Source organism: Schistocerca gregaria, chromosome 9 (genome assembly GCF_023897955.1).
Source record: "Schistocerca gregaria isolate iqSchGreg1 chromosome 9, iqSchGreg1.2, whole genome shotgun sequence".
Lineage (NCBI taxonomy): Eukaryota > Metazoa > Arthropoda > Insecta > Orthoptera > Acrididae > Schistocerca > Schistocerca gregaria.
This window is the reverse complement of record NC_064928.1, coordinates 33,016,713-33,042,516: the sequence shown is the minus strand read 5'-3', so window position 1 is coordinate 33,042,516 and position 25,804 is coordinate 33,016,713. Positions and strand designations below refer to the sequence as shown.

At 45.2% G+C, this 25,804-nt stretch overlaps 1 protein-coding gene across 1 annotated transcript in view; it reads right to left on the bottom strand.

Annotated features, from left to right (window-relative positions):
• LOC126291933 (disheveled-associated activator of morphogenesis 1) overlaps positions 1 to 25,804 on the bottom strand; it is a 1,026,745-nt gene that overhangs the window by 897,871 nt on the left and 103,070 nt on the right. The window contains exon 2 of the mRNA XM_049985659.1: positions 25,518 to 25,568. Within this exon, the coding sequence (XP_049841616.1) occupies positions 25,518 to 25,568 (51 nt within the window). The remainder of the gene's footprint in view (positions 1 to 25,517; positions 25,569 to 25,804) is intronic.

The following is a 25,804-nucleotide window of genomic DNA, read 5'->3' as shown; positions in this document are numbered from 1 at the left end:
CAGGCAATGCAGATTAGTACGCAATTGCTGTCTGTGTGTCAAAAATTAAGTGCGCAGATAGTGTGTGAAATGAAGTAATGCATAAAAAAGTATATCACCACACAGGAAAACACGCACGTCAGCAAGAAATCATAGAAAGACTATTTTTTTAATATGATCGCACATTGGATGGTACACATTAATTGGTAGCCGCAACCCACTCTGCCCGGTTTAGTTGGAGAATGGAGCGAGGGGGAAAAACGAATGACGATATACAGGGCTATTACAAATGATTTAAACGATTTCATAAATTCACTGTAGCTCCATTCATTGACATATGGTCACGACACACAAGAGATACGTAGAAAAACTCATAAAATTTTGCTCGGCTGAAGCCGCACTTCAGGTTTCTGTCGCCAGAGCGCTCGAGAGCGCAGTGAGACAAAATGGCGAGAGGAGCCGAGAAAGCGTATGTCGTGCTTGAAATGCACTCACATCAGTCAGTCATAACAGTGCAACGACACTTCAGGACGAAGTTCAACAAAGATCCACCAACTGCTAACTCCATTCGGCGATGGTATGCGCAGTTTTAAGCTTCCGGAGGCCTCTGTAAGGGGAAATCAACGGGTGGGCCTGCAGTGAGCGAAGAAACGGTTGAACGCGTGCGGGCAAGTTTCACGCTAGCCCGCGGAAGTCGACGAATAAAGCAAGCAGGGAGATAAACGTACCACAGCCGACGGTTTGGAAAATCTTACGGAAAAGGCTAAAGCAGAAGCCTTACCGTTTACAATTGCTACAAGCCCTGACACCCGATGACAAAATCAAATGCTGTGAATTTTCGGCGCGGTACAACAGCTCATGGAAGAGGATGCGTTCAGTGCAAAACTTGTTTTCAGTGATGAAGCAACATTTTTTTCTTAATGGTGAAGTGAACAGACACAATGTGCGAATCTGGGCGGTAGAGAATCCTCACGCATTCGTGCAGCAAATTCGCTATTCAACAAAAGTTAACGTGTTTTGAGCAATCTCACAGTTTAAAGTTTACGGCCCCTTTTTCTTCTGCGGAAAAAAACGTTACAGGACTCGTGTATCTGGACATGCTGGAAAATTGGCTCATGTCACAACTGGAGACCGACAGCGCCGACTTCATCTTTCAACACGATGGTGCTCCACAGCACTTCCATCATGATGTTCGGCATTTCTTAAACAGGAGATTGGAAAACAGATAGATCGGTCGTAGTGGAGATCATGATCAGCAATTCATGTCATGGCCTTCACGCTCTCCCGACTTAACCCCATGCGATTTCTTTCTGTGGGGTTATGTGAAAGATTCAGCGTTTAAACCTCCTCTACCAAGAAACGTGCCAGAACTGCGAGCTTACATCAACGATGCTTTCGAACTCATTGATGGGGACATGCTGCGCCGAGTGTGGGAGGAACTTGATTATCGGCTTGATGTCTGCCGAATCACTAAAGGGGCACATATCGAACATTTGTGAATGCCTAAAAAAACTTTTTGAGTTTTTGTATGTGTGTGCAAAGCATTGTGAAAATATCTCAAATAATAAAGTTATGTAGAGCTGTGAAATCGCTTCAATCATTTGCAATAACCCAGTACGTACGTTCAGGTCCGAGTCTATCTCATCTTTTACTCACAAGGCAAGACCCTTACGCGAGATATACAACAGTAACCCCCCCAGATAATGCACACAATTGAACTCCCATATATAGGGTGAGTCACTAACTATTGCCACTTAGAATAACTCCGAAAGTATGATAGTAGCTCAAACGTTTGTGGGACAAATGTTGCATGAGACAACGGGAGCCATAATATGACATTGGTTTTTTCTTGCTAGGTCGGGCCCCGTCAGAGGTATGCTCAATTTTGTTTTTATTTAAATGGGACGCTATAGTTTGGTACTTATTTTCTGATAGCGGCTATCGACACGAATCCAATGACGTGTAAAAGTAAGGTCTTTGAAGGCCAACGAAGGTCACAAAGGTGTCATGAACGTCCATTTACAGAAGGTGTTCGAAGTGATGACCATTGGTATCAGTGGAGTGCTGCAGTCTCCTTATCATGGATTGAGCGGTATTCCTTATAGAAAGTCTCTATAAATTGAGAACAACTGGATCTTTAACGCATCCAAAACATATCTTGCAAAGGAGAGTTACTCACGAGGAAACGAAAATTAGTAATCTTCCCACTGTGGTTCGAGATCCTTGTGTTAGTTCGCAGGGGAACCTGGCATGAGCCAGAGTAGTGTTGTTCGTGTTCTGCGTAGCTCTAAGTATCATCCTTACCATATCAGTCTACACCGAGAATTAACTGGTACGGACTGTATGCGTCGCATTGAATTCTGCCGAAGGGCTCAACTTCGGATTCAGAGGGAGACATATTTATTAATTTGATTTCATTTACTGACGAGGCTACATTCACGAACCACGGAAATGTTAATTTGCATAACATGCATTATCGAGCAACTGAAAATCCATGTTGGCTGCGGCAAGTTGCACACCAAAAGCCGTAGTCGGTGAATGTATGGTGTGGGATTCTGGAGGACAGAATTATAGGCCCCTATTTTATCGAAGGAAATCTTAATGGTAGGAAGTACACCACATTCCTGCAAGAAACATTAGGTCTGTTATTGGTGGAAATACCTTTAGCAACAAGGAACAGAACATGATATAGACACGATGGATGTCCGGCAGAGACAATTCCCAAATCGTTGGATTGGACGCGGAGGAGATGTGTCGTGGCCGACTTGTTCGCCAGACTTGACACCTCTGGATTTTTTCTCGTAGGCATTCGTAAAAGACATCATTTATAAAGACCTTCTAACTACATCTGAAGACATACGAGAGAGAATTGTCAAAGCATGTGCTTAGATAAGTGCCGATGTGATGAGGAACATCACATAATCCATGATAAGCACTGCATTTAGAACACCTTCTGTAAATGGACGTTCATGCCACCTTATTGACCTTCAAAGACCTTACTGTTACATATCATTGAATTCGTCTCGATAGCTGCTATCAGAAAGTAAGTACCAAACTATAGCATCCCATTAATAAAAAAAAACAACGTAAAGTGGACCTTCATGTCTCTGAAGCGACCCCACCTAGCAACAAAAAACCAACGTCATATTCTGGGCGCCGTTGTCCAATGCAACGTTTGCCCCACAAACTTTTTAGGTGCTACCATAATTTCGGAGTTATTCTAGGTGGAAGTAGTTAGTGACTCACCCTGTATGAAACAGCTTCAAATGTCTGTTTACTTTACAAATGAGTTAATACGTTAAACATTTGACTTTAACCGTGTACGGGAGATAAAATTTAGGGAAGGTTTGAAATTATGTGTAAAGTTTTTTGCAAGTTGCAAAGTGCTCTCCTTCTTAACTGCTGTATGAGTATAGAATAGGTAATCTGCCCGCCATCATTTATGTCACCTCCAGTATCAGACTGTAATGCTTGTCTTACTTGGCTACACTTTTACCATAAGATTATCCCTCTTAATGAATAGTATATAACAGCATTTCAACTTTTTAAATTCGGTCAATGATTATGCGAAATATTGGAAATCAAAATTTTATTGCGTCTGGATGCCATCGGATAAGCTACCTGAAACTGTTAGGGGTTTCGGGATAACAATTTAGTAATACATATGGCGGGGGACAGCGCTGTTATTCCAGGCTACAGCCAAGGCCGGTACTCGACACTTATCTACCTATTTTTGCTATCATGAGAGCGCAGGCTTTCACGGTCAGTGTCAGATTTGGATACAGTTTTTTCTGGCGTTAGACCGCGTTATTAAACAAACTCTAAAAGAGTTCGGGCAGCTTTGCAGAGGTTCCTTCCAGAACGATTAAAACTTTTTAGTCACACTGGACAGAACGTCTGTAAAGACTGTTGCAATGCTGGCTTTATACGAGGGGCATTCAGTATGTAACGCAACACTTTTTCTAAACACGGCTCGCCGGCCCAAGTGGCCGTGCGGTTCTAGGCGCTACAGTCTGGAACAGAGCGACCACTACGGTCGCAGGTTCGAATCCTGCCTCGGGCATGGATGTGTGTGATGTCCTTAGGTTAGTTAGGTTCAATTAGTTCTAAGTTCTAGGCGAGTGATGGCCTCAGAAGTTAAGTCCCATAGTGCTCAGAGCCATTTGAACCATTTTTTGAACACGGCTCTGTTTGATTCAGGATTGCAGTGCAGAACATTGCTCCCTACTCATCTGGCTACAGAACGGTATTTTTCAACAAAACCTCCGCTCAATGCGGTGGCCCACGCCGCCGCACTGGCAGGGCCTGTTCACCCCCGTGGCACCACTCCACTGCCTCAGCAACCTTCCCACATACGCGCACTGCTTCCAGCGAAGTGCATCCCTCACTGGGCCGAGCAGGTGGAAGTCGGAACATGCGACATCCGGACTGCAGTGACGATGCCGAAGAACCGTCCAGTAAAATTCTGTGAGCTCCTCTCGGGTGTGACGCCTGATTTTCTCACGCCTTATGATTGGATTTTTTGTCGTCGAACACACTGGAGTCGTTTCTTCAGTTTCCTGAGGGTTGCAAGGTACGCTCCGCAGTTGATCGGTTCCCCGTGAGGAAGGACATCAAACGCTGTACTTCCTTGAGAGTCCCAGAAGAACGTCGTGGTGAGTTTACTGGCTGAGGGTGCGGCTTCGACGTTTTCTCCGGAGCAGGGATGCAGTGGTGACACTCCACGGACTGCCGTTTTGTTTTCGGTTCGAACTGATGAACCCACGTTTTATCGCCTGTGACGATCTTTGACAAAACGTTGTCACGATCAGCCTCGTACCACGCAAAGCGATTCGGCACACGTGGTCCTTTCTAGGAACCCCACTGGTAGACAAATGTGTCGGCAGTACCCACAGAGACGACCTGTTGAGCAGCGAGGTGTTTGTGATCCGTCCATCACCTCCAGTGAGAGTGCCGCACGTTCCAACGCTGCAGGAGTCACAGCTGCGTGCGGCCGGCCGGCACGCAGCTTGCGTGACCTCGTTGCGATGGTGGTAGACGCCTCCCCCAACGACTCAACGTGCTTTTATTCAGGGCCAGGTCTCCGCAGGCACCTTGCTAGCGTCTATGAATATCTGCGATGCTCTTGTTTACACCGAGAGTATCTGAGTGGCAGGTCTCTGCGTGAAACGCACCTGTGTTGCGGACGCCATTGTGAAGGCTACGTAAAGCGCCGCCACCTGTCTCGACTTCATGGAACTATAGTAACGAAAGTAGGAATATTCCACGGTGTCCCACGGCAAATTCCTCATTTTTTCAACAGAAACTGGCCGAGAAAAAGAATGCATTGCATTACTTGTTGAACGCCCCTAGTAGTTGTTTCAGTGTTTCACAGTGACGCAGCCTAACAGCGGGATCATTTTTTCTCTAATGTTGGTGACCGGTCTTTGCGCAATTGCGCCTGCACAGTATCTGCACTGTGTTTGCACGAAATCTCAGTGGTGAGGATAGAATAATAGTTGCACCAGAGTTAAAAGTAAATAGTCAAATAATTTGCAAATTAACACTTCAAATTATTTAGAATATCTCTTGAAAATAGTTTATCGTGGCGATTCCACATAAGCTAACTGGGAAACAAGTTGAACAGTCTTGCATTCGGAGCGACGATAGTGGCCGAAGCAACGGAGTTGGACAATATAACGACCGTTTATCGCAGCTACTTTGAATCACTTAAAAAAGATACAGAATAAGTTTTGACTGTGTGCAAGCAGAAAAATTAATATCAATACTACAAAAAAACTAGTATTAGAAAACCGAGTAATGTCAAGCATAAGGATTCATACCAACCACTACTTAGGTATCCAAATATTTTAACTATTTTGTGAATTTATATTTATGAACTGTTTATATGTGACAATACGTAATTATTTATAGGAAACAACTTTCAACACAGGTATGATAATAGAAAGAAGGACAATTTTATGTTGTTACATCATAGACTGAGACTGCACTCCCACATGCCTCAGTACATGGCTACAGAAATTTATACTAAATGAAAAGTGAAAACCTTTCACAGTATGAAACTAGGTTTGCTGAAACTAAAACCACAAGCCATTCTTACGCAAAAATGATGGTATTCCGTCACTAAACTTTTTAATTATTATATGTAAAGCTTTCTTTCTACAGTAACGTAATAAACTTGTATTGCGGGTTGCGTAAATTACGTATAATTTTATGTTTTTCTGACATATTGTGCGTGTCTCAGTAAGTTTACTTATATTGACAAGTCTCCTGTACATCAAATCAATAATACATGTACGTCAGCCATGAAATAATATGTCGGGTATTAGTAACCACTACAGTTCTATTTAGTCCTTTTATTATTGTATCACTACCGGTTTCGTGCTACTAAAAGCCACATCTTTATGTAAACATATGACTAAAATAACTGATGATGGTCGAAGTAGAGATGATATAAAGTATAGACTGGCAATGGCAAGGAAAGCGTTTCTGAAGAAGAGAAATTTGTTAATATCGAGTATAGATTTAACTGTAAGGAAGCCGCTTCTGAAAGTATTTGTATGGAGTGTAGCCATGTATGGAAGTGAAACATGGACGATAAATAGTTTGGACAAGAAGAGAATAGAAGCTTGCGAAATGTGGTGCTACAGAAGAATGCTGAAGATTGGATGGGTAGATAACATAATTAATGAGGAGGTATTGAATGGGATTGGGGAAGAGTTTGTGGCACAACTTGTCAAGAAGAAGGGACCGGTTGGTAGGACATCTTTTGAGGTATGAAGGGATCAACAATTTAGTGTTGGACTGCAGCGTGGAGGGTAAAAATCGTAGAGGGAGAGCAAGAGATGAATACACTAAGCAGATTCAGAAGGATGTAGGTTGCAGTAGGCACTGGGAGATGAAGTAGCTTGCACAGGATAGAGTAGCATGGAGAGCTGCATCAAACCAGTCTCAGGACTGAAGACCACAACAACAACAACATATAAATAAAATCTGATGTTATGTAAATATAAGTAGACGTTTATTTGAGGGGAGACTTTGTTCGATTGGCTTAATCTGTATGTCAGCTTGGACTACTTGTATAGAGATATTTTGCTCCTTTTCCTTTTCACATGTTTTAAAAAATGGTCGAAATGTCTCTGAGCACTATGGGACTTAACTTCAGAGGTCATCAGTCCCCTAGAACTTAGAACTAGTTAAATCTAACTAACCTAAGGACATCACACACATCCATTCCCATAGCAGGATTCGAACCTGCGACCGTAGCGCCGCGCGGTTCCAGACTGCAGCGCCTAGAACCACTCATCCATTCCGGCCGGCCATATGTTCTAAAGATTCTGCTACCGGTAGGAACAGTGATCAAGTAAGGCTGACCTTGGAGTTTTATTAAAATGTGGGAATGATGAAATAATGTTTGTCTTACGTGGAGAAGTATTGCAAATTTGTATCGCACTGTTTGTAATTGAACCGGCGTTGGTGGCCGAGCGGTTATAGGCGCTACAGTATGCAACCCGCGACCGCTACGGTCGCAGGTTCGAATCTTGCCTCGGGCATGGATGTGTGTGATGTCCTTAGGTTAGTTAGGTTTAAGTAGTTCTAAGTTCTAGGGGACTGATGACCTCAGAAGTTAAGTCGCCTAGTGCTCAGAGCCATTTGAACCAGCCATTTTTGTTCGTAATTGAACTTTTATAAGCCTGTGTCCTTATTGTTTGGACATGGTACTTTCCTTTTCGTGGACAATGGAAGAAATGTGCGTTTTAATAGAGCTAACGTGGGAATTTTACGCACGCCCGTTTCGTAAACAGTGTGATTTACGGAGTAGAAACATCTCGCCAACAGACACTGGAGTGCATTGTGATGGCGTATACCACGTTGGGGCCCACGTACTTGTCGCATCATTTCTGAGCCTTCAGCAGCACGTTGAACTTAGCACGGTCAACGTTGACGTTTGACAGCACGGACCATCTGCCGACGGGGTTATCAAAATCGGAAACGTGATGGTACGCATTTCTCCTCCTTACACGATGCATCACAACAACGTTTCACCAGGCAACGCCGGTCAACTGCTGTTTGTGTATGAGAAATCGGTTGGAAACTTTCCTCATGTCAGGACATTGTAGGTGTCACCACCGGCGCCAACCTTGTGTGAATGCTGTGAAAAGCTAATCATTTGCATATCACAGCATCTTCTTCCTGTCGGTTACATTTCGCGTCTGTAGGACGTCATCTTCGTGGTGTACGAATTTTAATGGCCAGTAGTGTAGTAATTGCTCCAGATCACTACCGATTGTAAAAAGATTGTTGGTGCAGTTGTTTCTTGACGATCTTCATTCCTGTTCATCAGTGCATCACATAACAGCCTTGGGCTGTTCTGCTGCCGGGCAAGTCTCTGTGTTAAAACGGGGTTACACTGAAGTGGAAGTCACGGGATGATGACATGCGCACGTAAAGACAACTTAGTGTGACGTAGACAGGGTAGAAAAGGGCACTGCGTTGCCGGAGATGTTATTTATACTCAGGTGATTCGTGTGAAAGAGTAACCGACGTGATTCTAGCCATGGAACAAGAATTAACTGTTTTTGAACGCGGAATGATAGCTGCAACTTGACGCGTGGAAAATTCCAGTTCGGAATCTCGCGAGACTCGTAGAGTCAAAAGTGTGCCGAGAATACCAAATTTCAGGCGTTACCTCTCACTACGGACACCGCACTGTCTGACGGCCTTCACATAACGATGGAGAGAAGTGTCATGTGCGTAGAGTGTCGGCGCTAACAGACAAGCAACAGTGTGCGAAATAACCGCAGAAATAAATGTGGAACTTCCGATGAATGTTTCCATTAGGACAAACGCCGACATTTGGAGTTGAATGTTTTACGGCAGCACACGGCCGACGCGAGTGCCTGCAGCGCCTCTCTCGCACTCACGACCGTATCGGTTGGGACCTAGACGAATGGAAAACCGTGGCCTGGTCAGATGAGACCCGATTTCAGTTGGTAAGAGCTGATAGTTGTGTTCGACTACGAAGCCGTGGACCCAAATTGTCAGGGAGGCACTGTGCCAGCTGGTGCTGGCCCCATACTGGTGTGGGCTGTGTTGGCAGGAGGAGGAGTGGGTCGTCCGGCCCAACTGAACCGATGATTGACTGGAAATGGCCACGTTCGGCCGGCCGCGGTGGTCTCGCGGTTCTAAGCGCGCAGTCCGGAACCGTGAGACTGCTACGGTCGCAGGTTCGAATCCTGCCTCGGGCATGGCTGTGTGTGATGTCCTTAGGTTAGTTAGGTTTAAGTAGTTCTAAGTTCTAGGGGACTGATGACCACAGCAGTTGAGTCCCATAGTGCTCAGAGCCATTTGAACCATTTGAGCCACGTTCGGCTACTTGGAGACCATCTGCAGCCACTGATGGACTTGAAGTTCCCAAACAGCGACGCAATTTTTGCGGCTGACAGTGCGCCGTGTGAGTAGGCCACAACTATTCGCAACTGATTTGAAGAACATTCTGGACAGTTCTAGCCAATGATTTCGCCACCGAGATCGCCCGAAATTAATCGTGTCGAACATTTACGGGACATCATCGAGAGTTCAGTTGGAGCACAAAATCCTGCACCGGCTGGGCTGCAGAGGCAGCACGGCTCAGTATTTGTGCAGGGCAGGACACTCCGGGAACAGGAGCTCCGGCACGGTATGAGGGGCGTCCCGTCACTTCATTATATACTGATTCTTTCCTCGACCTTCTCTGGGCGCAAATATCACTGGACGCAAATTTAACTTGACTTAGTTTCAGAGGACACCACAATACACGCATCCAGCTTAGCTGGCAGAGACAGCGATGCTGCGCGCCGAGCGGGGCCTGTGCGCTGACCATCCGTGGCCGCAGCCAACAAATCGCAGAAAGGGCGGCCGTCGCTGGGTGCGGTCCAGGCAGCGCGGGGTGCTCCGCCACGTCCCGGGCAAGACTGAGCCGTCGCCCGACACTCGGACGCTGCGCTCTGCCACCCGGGCAGCCGTCTGCTCCGCCGAGGAGAAGGGGGCAGCCGCTGCCGGCGACGGGCAGGCCTGCGTGTGAGGCCGCGGCCCGGGCAGAGGGCGCGCTGCCTGGCTACACCCAGACTGCCGCCGAAACTTTCCTCCCTCCTGTCAGATTATGATCAACCAGAAACGTTGACTGGCGGACCTCGATAAACACTCTGCACTCGACAAAAATACAGCCAGTCTAATATGAGCGGGGGCAACCAGCGGCACGCGGGCCGATGTGGCGCTCGGCTGGCTTCATTCCCACGCGCGGAAAAACTTTGTAGCGTTACTGAGTTAAAGTACCCATGGTGCACACTTCTGTTTTGATCGGCCTTGTATACGTGGCAGTGTAGAGCATGATAACACACTTTTTTTGTATGTGGCCATACGGTCTAACTTAAGGGTGAAATACCCCCTTGAAGAGAAGAAAACCTGAGTTTAATATTTCTGAATGAATATCTTTCAAACGGTAACATGTGTAAAAAAAGAAGTCAAATGAAAGTTCTATGATTTTTAATGTACGTTAGAAGGGGGCACCCATATTTATCCAAAAAGTCATTGTTATTGACATTCCGTCCCCCCACCCCCAACCCGCTCTTTTGCTTTTCATTTCGACATTTGACTAATAGCAAAAGCTTGGTTCGTCAAATAAAGGTTCGTTTAGAATTTTTTATGTCTCGAATAATTCTGCGCTTCCTGATTATAGCATAGATTTACAGTAATGTTACAAAAATAATGTACAAACAATTTCAGATATAAAGTAGTTATTATGAAAAAGTTACAACTTGAAAACAAATCAAAAATACACAAGATTTAAAAAGAAAAAAAACCGTTACAGCACAAGATATTTCAAATTTCATAAAACTGAAAGAATACGTACACCGTGGAACATCTGTCAAAGTTCTATTAAACAACACAATATGACAAATGGCATCGAAGCGAACACATATTGGGCCGACATACAGTCATCTAGAGAAATTGTATTTCCTGCTTATTTCTGACAAAAGTTGTGTTTTAAATACCACTTTCATCATGTATAACTGAAATAGCTAATAACTGTGCTGTACGTTTTCCTATTACTCAACTGTCGAAACGAAAAAGAATATAGTGGACGATGGTGGGAGGGGATTCCAAAAAAAAAAAATTTTCTACAAATCAGGATGCACAGTTATAACGTACATTAAAATGTCATCGAACTTTCATTTCACTTCTTTTTATATGTTATCGTTTCAACGGTATTTATTCATAAATACAGTCAACATTATTCAACGAAGAGTTTCAGGTCCTTAACGGCCACATGGACACCTATAAAAAAGTGTGTGTCCCTTCTTACGCTCTACACTACAAATATTCAACGCCGATCAAAATCCAAGTTCTTTCTTGGGTAGGTTTATATGTGAGATTGGCTACTTCAAAGTAGCATACTCTTTTCTCTATTCTTTCTCGTTTTTCTGTTGTTGTCCGCTGTGGACTCATTACAGCACTGCTTTTGGTGAAATTGAGGGTAATAGTATTAGAAGATGCCTGACATCCCATATTCAGATGTTTACAATTATTGCCATGTCGTCAACATTCTTTCTTTAGCAACGGCATTTTAAGGCGGATGCTGTAAAGCGTCGTAAGTAAAGCAAAATGATAACTACAGACACAACCAATAAAAAATGCTCCTATCGGCACACAAAAGAAGGCAAATTGGAAGACTAGCTGAGAATTGTGGTACCAGCTGCCTCATTCTACGTTTGTGACCAACTTTTAGGAGACAAACATATTCGTGCATATTCCTCATGTAGAAGTAGGGTTACTTCGAACCTCTATAGCTCGTAAACAGATGAAGATATGAAGAAACATTTCAAGGTTGTTCGATATTAGTATCTTAGGAACATACCATAAAAAAAATTCAGCCGTTTGCTGTGCATAGCCGTCTTCGGATCTGCGTCTCGGCTTTGGTGCGAGAAAATGGTAAAAAATCATTTTTCGGTTTTTCTAAGGGAACATCCGCAAACTAATGGTGTCTCCATAAGCACATGGACTACATCAAATGCGAAAAGAATCAATCGAGTTGCTCCGTTTTCCTAACCAGGAGGAAATTCTAACATTCATGTTGCTACGGTCGCAGGTTCGAATCCTGCCTCGGGCATGGATGTGTGTGATGTCCTTTGGTTAGTTAGGTTTAAGTAGTTCTAAGTTCTAGGGGACTAATGACCACAGCAGTTGAGTCCCATAGTGCTCAGAGCCATTTTTAACATTCATGTTTTGACCCTGTACTGCACGGTCCCATTGAGCAAGGGCTATCCGAAACACTTAACCCTCCTACCTTTCTGTCACCAACAGAAGCCGACTTATGAGCAACGGAAGAATCCCGTTTTTACGCGAGGTGTTTTGGAACGCATTACATAACGCACGCTGTCGCATCCGTACCGATGATCACGACACGTACATTAATATAAACGTCTGGGCTGAACATAGAAGTAACGAACACTAGACAACGCCTGTTTTGGGGAGTAATTTGTTGGCGTTGCGTGTCGAGAAAGACGTGCTGTTCATAGCGTTAACCCATAAACATTAGTCACGGACGCTAGGGGCCCAGCTTTCACGTCACGTGAGTAGGGGCCTTGCTTTCACTTCACGTGACGAGTTGTGCCGCGAGTTTAAGGATGGGTCAGGCCCGCGGGTCAGCAAAGTTTGCGCGTGCCTAATCTAAATAATTGTCGCCAGCGTCGCTTTGAACAGCGGGACAGGATTATACTTTATAGGAATGCAAGCTTTCTCGTTGTCTCTCTGTTCTCGGGCTGTCAGTCATGTCGTAGGCGTCGTGTTGTCGACGAGTTTCCCACTAGTCATCTCCAGGTGACATTTTGGGTTCATTTCCAGTCCGTTCCTTTATAGCTGCTCAACCGGAGGCACCTCCGCCGAGGGTCAGACGCAGGAGGCAGTCGCTTACCTCCGGAACAGGTGTCGCAGCCTGCGATGGGCCGGCCCCTGGAGGGTGGGAGGTGTTCTTCGGGCATCGGGTGTGTGTCCAGCGGCTATAAAGGATCAAACCGGAGAGGAGCGCAAAACCGAAATACGCAGCCACGATTCCACGAGTCGGCTGAGGCAGCCATCCGACCACTTCTAGGAAAGATTGCGAGGTTCGACCTCTGCGCTGGAATATAATCACCGCCATAAGTTCGATGCAGATCCTGCAATTGGTTACTACCAATCCCCGCGATAATTACCACAACATCAAAACAAGAAAACAGTTCCAAATACTCTTAAATGGTGACTAATTACGAACGCGTCGTTTCATTTGCAAACAACTCTCTGTAAAATGAACGCACGCATTCGAAACTAGTCACCATTAAAAACATGTGCAACTGTGACAGAAAACGAAATAAGTAATACGTAATTTGAGTTGTTGGTCTATTACTTGAACAGAGTGTTGAAACTGGACAACTCGCCACGAAGCTCAACACGAAATCCACGCCCTTGCGTGGCAACGCATACGACCATCATTGGCACCAAGGCAGAAGCGACTCTCATCGCTGAAGACGACACGTCTCCATTCGTCCCTCCATTCACGCCTGTCGCGACACCACTGGAGGCGGGCTGCACGATGTTGGGGCGTGAGCGGAAGACGGCCTACCGGTGTGCGGGACCGTTGCCCAGCTTCATGGAGACGGTTGCGAATGGTCCTCGCCGATACCCCAGGAGCAACAGTGTCCCTAATTTGCTGGGAAGTGGCGGTGCGGTCCCCTACGGCACTACGTAGGATCCTACGGTCTTGGCGTGCATCCGTGCGTCGCTGCGGTCCGGTCCCAGGTCGACGGGCACGTGCACCTTCCGCCGACCACTGGCGACAACATCGATGTACTGTGGAGACCTCACTCCCCACGTGTTGAGCAATTCGGCGGTACGTCCACCCGGCCTCCCACATGCCCACTATACGCCCTCGCTCAAAGTCCATCAACTGCACATACGGTTCACGTCCACGCTGTCGCGGCATGCTACCAGTGTTAAAGACTGCGATGGAGCTCCGTATGGCACGGCAAACTGGCTGACACTGACGGCGGCGGTGCACAAATGCTGCGCAGCTAGCGCCATTCGACGGCCAACACCGCGGTTCCTGGTGTGTCCGCTGTGCCGTGCGTGTGATCATTGCTTGTACAGCCCTCTCGCAGTGTCCGGAGCAAGTATGGTGGGTCTGACACACCGGTGTCAATGTGTTCTTTTTTCCACTTCCAGGAGTGTATATATTGTGAGGCTACAGTGAAGATATCTAGCTCTTTAAATAAGTGTCTGCAGGATGGTCTTGGATGAGCCCCAGCAATTATTCTGATTACAAGCTTTTCTGGAATGAACACTCTTTTGCTCAATTATGAGTTACCCCAGAATATGATGCCTTACGAAAGCAGAGAATTAAAATAGCCATGGTAAGCTAATTTACTAAGTTGTTGTTGTTGTTGTTGTTGTTGTGGTCTTCAATCCTGAGACTGGTTTGATGCAGCTATCCATGCAACTCTATCCTGTGCAAGCTTCTTCATCTCCCAGTACCTACTGCAACCTACATCCTTCTGAATCGGTTTAGTCTATTCATCTCTTGGTCTCCCTGTACGATTTTTACCCTCCACGCTGCCCTCCAGTACTAAATTTGTGATCCCTTGATGCCTCAGAACATGTCCTACCAACCGATCCCTTCTTCTAGTCAAGTTGTGCCACAAATTTCTCTTCTCCCCAATCCTATTCAATACCTCCTCATTAGTTATGTGATCTACCCATGTAATCTTCAGCATTCTTCTGTAGCACCACATTTCAAAAGGTTCTATTCTCTTCTTGTCCAAACTATTTATCGTCCATGTTTCACTTCCATACAAGGCTACACTCCAAACAAATACTTTTAGAAAGTACTTCCTGACACTTAAATCTTTACTCGATGCTTCCCTTTCACGTCCCTCGACTCTTAACTACCATCTGGTTCCTGTACAAATTGTAAATAGCCATTCGCTCCCTGTATTTTACCCCTGCTACCTTCAGAATTAGAGAGTAATGCCCTCAACATTGTCAAAAGCTTTCTCTAAGTCTACAAATGCTAGAAACGTAGGTTTGCCCGTCCTTAATCTAGCTTCTAAGGTAAGCCGTAGGGGCAGTATTGCCTCACGTGTTCCAATATTTCTATGAAATCCAAACTGATCTTCCCCGAGGTCGGCTGCTACTAGTTTTTCCATACGTCTGTAAAGAATTCGCGTTAGTACTCTGCAGCCGTGACTTATTAAACTGATAGTTCGGTAATTTTCACATCTGTCAACACCTGCTTTCTTTGGGATTGGAATTATTATATTCTTCTTGATGTCTGAGGGTATTTCGCCTGTTTCATATATCTTGCTCACCAGATGGTAGAGTTTTGTCAGGACTGGCTCTCCCAAGGCCGTCAGTAGTTCTAATGGAATTTTGTCTACTTCGGGGGCCTTGTTTCGGCTCAGGTCTTTCAGTGCTCTGTCAAACTCTTCACGCTGTATCGTATCTCCCATTTCATCTTCATCTACATGCTGTTCCATTTCCATAATATTGTCCCACTATGTTGTATATCGCCAAAATTTGCAATGACCCTAATAGCATTAGTAGATGAACTCAAACGTTTCAGCAGATCCTCAGTGTGTCTTTTCCAGTTCAACTCCTCATCAATGCATACACCTAGAAATTTTGAATATTCTATCTTAGCTACCGATTTCTGATCGAAGTCTATATTTATTAATGGTGTCATTCCATTTACTGTATGGAACTGTATATACTGTGTTTTGTCAAAGTTTAATGAGAGGCCATTTGCAGGGAACCACTTAATGATTTTCTGAAAAACATTGTTTACAATTTGACCAGTTAATTCTTATCTGTTGGGTGTGATAGCTATACTTGTATCATCGGCAAAAAGTATCAGCTTGGCATCTTCGTGAACACAGAATGGCAAGTCATTAATTTATATGAAGAACAGCAGAGGACCCAGTACCGAACCTTGTGGCACCCCATTCTTGATTGCTCCCCAGCATTACTTTTTCAAAAATTTTGGATAAAGCAGCCAGAAAAGAGATTGTGGGGTAGTTGTTGACATCAGACGTATCCCCTTTTTTATGCAGTGGTTTAACAATGGCATACTTCAGTCTATCTGGGAAAATACCCTGCTTCAGAGAGCTATTACATACGTGGCTAATAATCCCACTTATTTCTTGGGAAATAGCTTTTATTATACTGCTGGAAATGTCACACATTCCACGTGAGCTTTTATTCTTGAGATAGTTTATTTTATTCATAATTTCAGAAGGAGAGGTGGGTGGAATTGCAATTGTATCAAATGATGTGGGTAAGGTCTCTTCATTATCTGCCTTGGTTCTCCTAATGAACATTTAGATTCTATTTTCTCTACAATATTTAAAAAATGATTATTTAAAATGTTTTCGACTTCTGGCTTGTTATTTATCAAGTTTCCATTCGCTTTGATGGTGATGCCGTCATCCTGTACTCTTGGTTGCCCTATCTCCCTTGTAATAATATTCAAATTCCAGAGAGCTTCTGTAAAGTTTGGAAGGTAGGTAAAGCTTTGAGGACGGGGCGTGAGTCATGCTTCGGTAGCTCAGATGGTAGAGCACTTGCCCGCGAAAGGCAAAGGTCCCGAGTTCGAGTCTCGGTACGGCACACAGTTTTAATCTGCCAGGAAGTTTCATATTCCAAAATGTTTTAATTTTGTTATGAGAGGTATTTGTCTCAGACATGATGCACATACTTCTTTCTTAGTGTAGCACAGTAGTTTTTATAATATTTGCCTGTTTCTGGGTCATTTTTCTTTCTTGTTGTTAGATACGGTTCCCTTTTGTGGTTACAAGATATTTTTCTTCCTTTAGTAAGCCAAGATTTTTTGCATGGTTTCTTATTCTTTCCTTGCCAATGCCAGTCTACATTTGATATCCTCTCTACTTCGACCATCATCAATTATTTTTCTCCCCAAATAGCAAAACTCCTTTACTACTTTAAGTGTCCCATTTCCTAACCTAATTCGACTACATTCCATTATCCTTGTTTTGCTTTTGTTGATGTACATCTTATACCCTCCTTTCAAGACACTGCCCATTCCGTTCAACTGCTCTTGCAAGTCCTTTGCTGTCTCTGACAGAATTACAATGTCATCGGCGAACCTCAAAGTTTTTATTTCTTCTCCATGGATTTTAATTGCTACTCCGAATTTTTGTTTTGTTTCCTTTACTGCTTGCTCAATATGCAGGATAGGCTACAACCCTGTCTCACTCCCTTCCCAACCACTGCTTCCCTTTTATGTCCCTCGACTCTTATAACTGCCATCTGATTTCTGTACTTCTGAAATACCACTGCAGTAAATCCACAGAGGGTGCCGTCAGACTGTCAGACTTGGCGAGATCCCGAAACTCTCCAGGAATTAATATTTACGCCCTTGAGAGAATGATAATCAGGAGCAAAACATAAGCATTTTCATTAGCCATTTGCTGCTTGCACTGATTGTTCCGGCGCAGGCGGGACCGTGAAGAACGGAGGAGCCGGGAGGGCCGTGAGAGGAGGTCAGCCGACAGGGCGGCGACGCCGAAGCAGGGCCGGCGGCTGCACCGAGAGAAGGGAGGCGCCGCGCCGCAGCAGCTGGCATTCGAGTTGTCTGGACCGAAAGACATTCATTATATACATGTCGCCGTTTGCTTGCGACAATCCTTTGTGAATACGCCAAATTAAGTATTGTCAATTTAACGTACTGTAATAAACTCCATTAGTAGGACGTGCTTGAACTGTTGGCTGGCGATCCGAGAAAACAGCTTCCTAGGCCACTGTATTAGACGACTGGGCAGGATACTACACTAACAGCGCTTGTAAGATGACGCAGGACCTTTTCTGAGTTTCTCCACGTTGGGTGTCGGAAAGTAGCGGCGAAGGATCACTCGACCATGAGATCGGCCACCATCGATTTAGGAGCGCTGGGGGAACACCAGCGCCCCCCTCCACAATGGTACCCCCTCTGCTAGACGGTGCCCACAGGAAGGTCTCTTATGCACCGTCAGGTCAGGTCCTGCTGACAGCGTCCGGACCGGAATGACATGAACTCGCGTGCTTTTTTTAATGATTCCGAGAGCAAAAAATATAGGGTTCTATTTTGAAAAAAAAAGTATTTTCATAACGAACAGAATTAGAAGGAAGGTAGCGGTGCTGGTTCCCTGGTAGCCAAAAAACATTTGCTTGATACATTTTTTGTTTCACAACAGGACAAAGAGTTACTCGCGGTGCTCAGTGTATATGGAACTGTGTCTGTACTAAATTATTGCAGTGTTTTGTGTAGCGACGTGGAAAAAGACTTGCAGTAGGGAGAGCTGGTGTAAGCTTACGAACGGCAGAAACGTATTTCTGAAATGACCTATTTCTAAATTGAATAGAACAAATGACACAAATGATTTACACCTTAGTATTGGGTAAGTCGATCTAGAAAGACAGGACTGTCGAAATTTCTAGGGAACAGAGGTGGACAAATATGTAACACTGGAAAACGAAAGTCTCGAGATCTGCTAAGAATGAGTTGAAACATATTAATGATCTACTTCAGTATGTTACTAATAGTGGGGAGAAGGAACGGGTGCTCAGATCGTCACGTCGAGCGGGCTCTGCCGTCATCATCAAGAACGCCTGAAAAAGAGATTGCGGCTGAAAAATCGGAAGCCGAGATTCGCTTATTTCCCTTAGGCTGGCCCAAAGTCCCGAAATATAGTTTGACTCAGACGTAAAAATGGCATCCAGTATATTTCGATCCCGACAACGTGGATAAAACCACTACTTTGTAGATAGAGATCTGGGAAAACCGGGTGTATATCGCATTCGATGCGAATGTAACATGTATTACGTGAGGCAGACTGTTCGAGCACTGGAGGAGAGATGCAAGGAACACCAGCCGCATACTCGACTAAAAGGACGAAGCTAACTAGTCGACGCCGAGCGCTGTCTAAAATGTGATGACGAAAAAAACGCGATTTGACCAGTATCGTGGTGCAGACGCCAAATATCTGGGACAGCGTAAGTAAGGACTCTATGTATGCCTGGAAACCTAATAAAGTCTCGAGAAGGTTTTAATTTAAACAAGGCTTGTGATCCGGCGCTCAATTCATTAAAATCTGCCACCGGCGACCACACGTATCAGAGCCGGAAAACGTTGACGGTATTTGCGTTTCACGGAATATCAGGACGTGTTCTGAATAACACTACAGCCTCGAAGGAGGCAGCGGGCGTCGGGTGTCGGACCCAGCTACGGATAGCGGCAAGAGGCCAGCAACAGTTGACAGTGTGGCAGTGGGCACACGTCACAGCGCAGGCGGCTGGGTCGCTCGTCCGAATAACGTGCTCACTCTGAGGCGGCAGGAGCCACGGCACGCCGCTGCCTCGGACCTCCTGCTGCCCCGCATGCTGGGGCAACCCGACGGGTCCCTGCAAGTCCCTGCAGAAACACTGACCCGTGCTGCCTCTACAGACAGCCGGTCACAGCTGCAAAAGTGTTACCGGTGCAGGATTTTGTGCACGAACTCGCCTCCCGATTATGTCCCCTAAGTTTTCCACGGGATTCGTGTCGGGCGATCTGGGTCACCAAATCATTCACTTCAGATTTCCAGAATGTTCTTCAAATCAGTCGCGAACAGGTGTCGTCCGCTGACACGGTGTATTGTCACCCATAAAAGTTTCGTCGTTTTTTGAGAAAATGAAGTCCACGTATGGCTGCAAATGGTGTCCGAGTAGCCGAACATCTGTGTGAACACAGTGCATAACACTATGCATCCAGCAACGGCCTGCACAGCGCCTTGTTGACAACTTGGGTTCGCGGCCTCGTGGAGCCTGCAACACACGCCGACCCTACCCAACTCTGACCGAGGCTCGCTTCTAGAGTCGTCTGGCGTCCAACCGAAGTGGCCACGCACCCTGCAGCCGCGCACCAGGCCGTGTCCCGCAGCCACTCGCGGCGGTCGTCTGCTGCCACAAAACTATCAACGGCAAATTTCTCCGCACAGTCCTAACGGATACTTTCGTCATACGTGCCATACTCATTACTGCGGTTATCTCGCGCATTTTTGCTTGCCTATTAGCACCGACTGCCGGCCGCTGTGGCCGAGCGGTTCTAGACGCTTCAGTCCGGAGCCGCAGGTTCGAACCCTGCCTCGGACATGGATGTGTGTGATGTCCTTAGGTTAGTTAGGTTATAGCAGTTCTAATTTCTAGGGGACTGAAGACCTCAGAAGTTAAGTCCCACATTGCTTAGAGCCATTTGAACCATTTTGCACCACTGACAACTCTACGCAAACGCCGACGGCACTGCGCTGTAGGTGGTGAGGCGTTGAGAGGTAATGCCTGAAATCTGCTGTACTCGGCACACTCTCGACGCTACGGACCTCGGAATACTGAATTCCCAAATGATTACCGAAATGGAATGCCCCATGCGCTTAGCTACAACTACCATTTCGCGTTGAAAGTCTGTTAATTGCCGCCGGAACTTTTGACATCGTGCACGTGGGTACAAACGACAGCACTGCCCCTTTACACCTTGTGTACGCCATAGCACCGCCATCTTGTGTGTGTGCGTATCGCTATTTCGTAACTTTTTGTCTTCTCCGTGCGAAGCGGAAACAACAGCTCAGCAGAACTCCCGGAGCCACACTATTAATTAATCGCGCACTGAAAACCTGACCGATCAAGTTCAAATATATTTTTGATGAAAATGTCTCACACTGGGGACACACAAACCTTATTTCAAATGTATCATCTTCTCACATGTATACCAACTTCGAGAAGACTAGCAGATGTTAATATTAAGAGGATTTTAAAATTTCAAAGGGGCACATCATATGGAGGAGGAACCAGCACCACGGGAATCCTGTTAAAACAATTTAAAGAATTTCAAACGTTGATAGCTAATTTGAATACATGAGGAAATTCTGTTCTTAATAATAAATTTTGCAGCGCCATAAGAGAGACATTTTAAATAACAACGGCGGAACTATTCACGATTACGGTACGTGCAACACAAGAAGTGAGATTCTGGAAGTGCAGACTGCCGCTGTGTGTTACACTTGGCCGTCAGCCGTGTCCTCTCGGCCCGCCCTTAGGCTCTCACCAGCACCGACACGATGCCTCTCAAGTACGGACGGCCTCGAATGTTTACCACCTTACGCAGGATGCGGTGGCCAATGCGCAATGACCGGTTTCCGCGCACAGAGCTGCGCGAGTTCATTCGTTCGTCCGATAGCGTAGCCGACAAGGGTTCGTCACCTTCCGGACAGTGGACGCGCACCCGCTGCAACCTTTCTCAAACGATTTTGCAGAAACTATTCGCAAAAAAATCATTTCTGCTTTGCTTGTAGCTGTATGTCTCAGTTTCATTATGATATGCACATCATTTCGTTAATGGCCACAGTTATTGTGATATTTACGTGGAAGTAGACACTGCGCAAAATTCGAAAAAGTTTGCGATGACTGACTGACTGTAGTGTGACTTGGACCCTCCCGCCGGGTACACCGCTCGCCTGGTGCAAGTCTTTCGCTTTGACGCCACTTCGGCGAATTGCGCGTCGATGGGGATGAAATGATGACGATTAGGAAAACACAGCACACAGTCCCTGAGCGGAGGAAATCTCAGACCCAGCCGGGAATCGAACCCAGGCAGTTAAGATTGACATTCTGTCGCGCTGACCGCGCAGCTACCTGCGGCGGACAGTTTGCAATGAAAAATAGGGGTCGATATCATTTTGCGTCTGGCGCACATGACGTAATATCTTACTGCGTAAGAAATTTAGGTAACGTATTGAATTTTTCTACAGACTTCGCTGGAGGTCTCTACTCGTCACCAGTCTCGAGAAAATTGACTTGACGTAGCGCACTCGTATGCGATCGCACAGCGAGAGCGATAAAGCGAAACCGAAATATCCACAACATTCATCATATTTCATAAATCGTTTCAGATATGTAAATGAGATTTTGGCAGACGATAGCGCACAAAGAGGGGAGTATTTTGCAGTATCGTTATTATGCAAAACTTCATTATATCCTATGCTATTTCAATAACTACAGATTGTTCCGATGAAAAAAAATGTAATTATTAAGGACAATCGATAGCTGGTGAAACGAGAAATGTTGTCGGTTTTGGAACAACTTCATTATAAGTTCATCTCGTACCGATGATGTCCTACTTCGTAAGGTACTGACCTAACTTTTCCTCAGTTCCTCACCTAGTAAACTTAATAAACTACTGTTTCACAATTCTCTCGCAATTGTGTCTGTTAGAGACGTGAGACTGTGTAAATTCCACTGTGTTTTGGCAAAAGAAGCAAATTTAACACGGAAAAAAGTGAAATGCGTAGGTTATACTCAGAGTTCCCCAGTCGTGACACTACTCTGAAAGTTACAAACGGTTAACAAACAACGCGAAAATAAATCGCTATATTTGCGCAGAATTCTTTTTAGATACTACCCGAAGATCTTTTTGATTGGTCAACATGCAAGTAATGGCGTGCAGGGGCTCCGCTTAGTATTTACCAAAAATATGAGCGTAGGCCTCAGTTCAGAACGGCACTTCCCGGACAGCGCTCTGACCAACCGCACACCACTTCCCCGGCCTACCTAATACATTACGCCATGTATTCTTCAGCCATTCAATCTCATTGGATTTCGTTTCACGTGCAGCGGCAGTCAAGCTGTATCCAGTACAGTCAAGTGCGATCGTAAGGATATGTTTTATGCTGTGGCCGGCCGCTGGTCGCCGAGCGGTTCTGGCGCTGCAGTCTGGAACCGCGCGACCGCTACGGTCGCAGGTTCGAATCCTGCCTCGGGCATGGATGTGTGTGTTGTCCTTAGGTTGGTTAGGTTTAAGTAGTTCTAAGTTCTAGGGAACTTATGAGCTCAGCAGTTGAGTCCCATAGTGCTCAGAACCATTTGAACCATTTTTATGCTGTGTTACACACATACAGACTGAGCTATAATCACATGTAGACTGAGCGATAATGCGAGACAACAGCTTCGCCGGCGCATTTAACTGGACAGCATTGGCCAGCCAGCTGGTCCAACTAACCTTCAATAAAGTGAGCAGTTGCAGTTCAAAACGTAAAAAGACACGGGCAGACAAATAATATATCTTAAAATGTCATTTAATTTTTAAAGATAATGACTTAATATTCGGCGTAAGTCCAGCACTACCGCACGCTTGTTGAATGAGCAGAGGGAAGGCGAGGATTTGCTCTCCTTCTCAACTTGCATAGTATTCTAATTACAAACAAGTGCGACGAAAATTCCGAACACAGGGTAATTTTTCTGAGGGAGTTATGTGTGATGCAAGAGCTTACTACAGGGAATTCACCGTGTTGTTAAGTACTTTTGCCATTGAAGGCATTAACTATCTCGTAGCTCCTTTCTTATCCGAATCCGAGAAATACATTTCAGTTATGCAACTGTCATGTGCTGCGTTGATAAAGAGCCGATCAACAACAGAATCGACGAAGCCCACTAGGCGCCGCATTTTCTCCTCTGGCTCGTGTGAGACTTCATCGGTGGTATAAAGTAATGGACGTAGTCCGAATAAAAAATATTTGGTTTTTCATTTTTGGCCTAAAAAAATTGTTATGTTTTCTGAATTTAAGCAATCTTTCATAAAATATCCATAATGAACGATTTATGTTTGATGTGAAAAAAGGAACTACGCGTGCAACGTGTAATTAGGAACAAACGGACGTGCATTATGCATAAAAACTAATTATGAATTTTACAATTACGAGATGTAAGTATTTCAAACTGAACGAAAAAAAGTGACTAAGACGAGAATTAAAGCACGATGCATGAAGTGCACCTGCCCATAGACCTACTACGCTACCGATTCCGCTATTCATTGTGTGTGGGTTTGTATTTCAAGTGACCGGAGAGCTCAACTCGCAAAACTTGAAAGGTGATTTTTCTGTAAATTTATGAAAAACATTAAGAACAACCCATTTTCCGGTACCTTTTAATCGCGTTCCACACGCGTGTTTCACTACGGAGCAGGAGGCAGCCTCAGCCATTTTCGTATTGCGTATTAACAGCACGACAATCGGAGCGCATCAGTACAAAGATTGTGACTGAACACGATTCTTGAAATGAGAACTACATAGCTAAAGAGTGATTAGAAAATAGATTGTTGGCTGTTAATACATTAGAATACGTTAAACATTCATTTAACGTAACTTAGTAATAAGATGTCTAACACATAAGGAGAACCTACTTCCAAGAGCGTGAAGGCACCCGTGTACGTGTGCTACGGCTTCTGACCAATCATCGCGTTTGTGTTCGTTTACATCAGGTTTATTCCTATGATGAACAGAGCATAGCGGCCACGGCACAGCGTCTGGCCGGGGGCTCACGTCCACAGGCCGCGTGCCTCACACAGCAGAGAGCGCTGCCGGCAGGGCACTGCGTTGCTACGCCAGGTGAGCTGCCACCGCAGCCCACACCGACATCCCTCAGCGTCTGACTATTCAGGCCAGCGCCGGACCGCGCCTCGTCACCTGAGTCGCAGCGCCGCAACTCGGCGGCAGCCGCAGTCTGGCCCCAGCCCAGGTCGTGGTGTGCTCCAGCCCGGCCGCCCCACGTCTTCTCGCCGCCACCTGCTGGACTCTAGGGTTCCTCGTGTAGGAGCGTCTCTGTCCTTGTGTGGGTATTCATCCGAGCACATTATAACTGAGATCAGTGTTTTTTAAATACAGTTATTCTTTTAAAAGTGTCTTCCATCACTTCTCAGGACGGCGATACTTTAAAGAGCGTAGGACAACTGACCGTCTTCAAAAGTAAAGTTGATATGAGGTGAAAGAACTTTTTCCGACAAAGTCATAGAAAAAATCTTAATTAAAAATTGGAAAATAAATAAACGTTTCCCTGTCAACGTCCTCTGTGTGTTAGCACAGGTATGTTTTATGTAAGGATATTACTGCTGCGAAGGTACTTTTATTATACAGCATATTAAACCTGTGACGCAAGATGTTCACTGCAGTTGACGTCTTGTACTGGTCATTTCTCTGGCGTTTTCACTCACTCACGAGGCTGTCAACGGACGCAGGGCACTACACAAGTAGAGAGCCACCACTGCGGTGGAGTATGTCCGCTTTCAGCTTCAAGACTGATAGATAACGCCAAAGAAGCTACTATCAACAGCTTCCGACTTTACTGGACCGGTATGCACCACAGGGTTAAAGACTGTTATTGTTATCTAATACAATTTCGTGCGAACTCCGTATGATTTAATGTTATTCGGCATATATAATAATTTATGTAATTCGATTTTCTTACGGTGTAAACAGTATGGCCATTGATAAGAATAGGTTCGGTTAATTCCCTTGTATGTCATAAAATATGTAACTTCTGTACATCTAGTGGGCAGTAGGCGACAAACACACGGTAAAAATTGTCTGCGAATGAATAAATGAAACGAAATGAATTTACGGTGATTGACCCAAACATCGTAATGCGGTGAGATCAGAAAACGCGGCGTACTTTACCTTGATAGTGAAGATGGAAGATTCCTCATGGGCGCCGTTCACCCTCCGCGTCTGAAACAAAACAACTCGTGTAAGTAATGCACTTCATTCTCCGCCACCTCGCTGTACAGATGAGGAGGAGCAAGAACAACGAGAGTATGCTGTCGAAAAAAAAGACGAAAAAGAAGAGTACGCGGCGGAGCAAAAAGAGAGACAAGAATATAGGAGTGAGTAGCAAAAACATAACAGGGGGAGACAGAAGAAGATGACGACGATGAGAGATCCCAGACGACACATCTCAAGCTCCC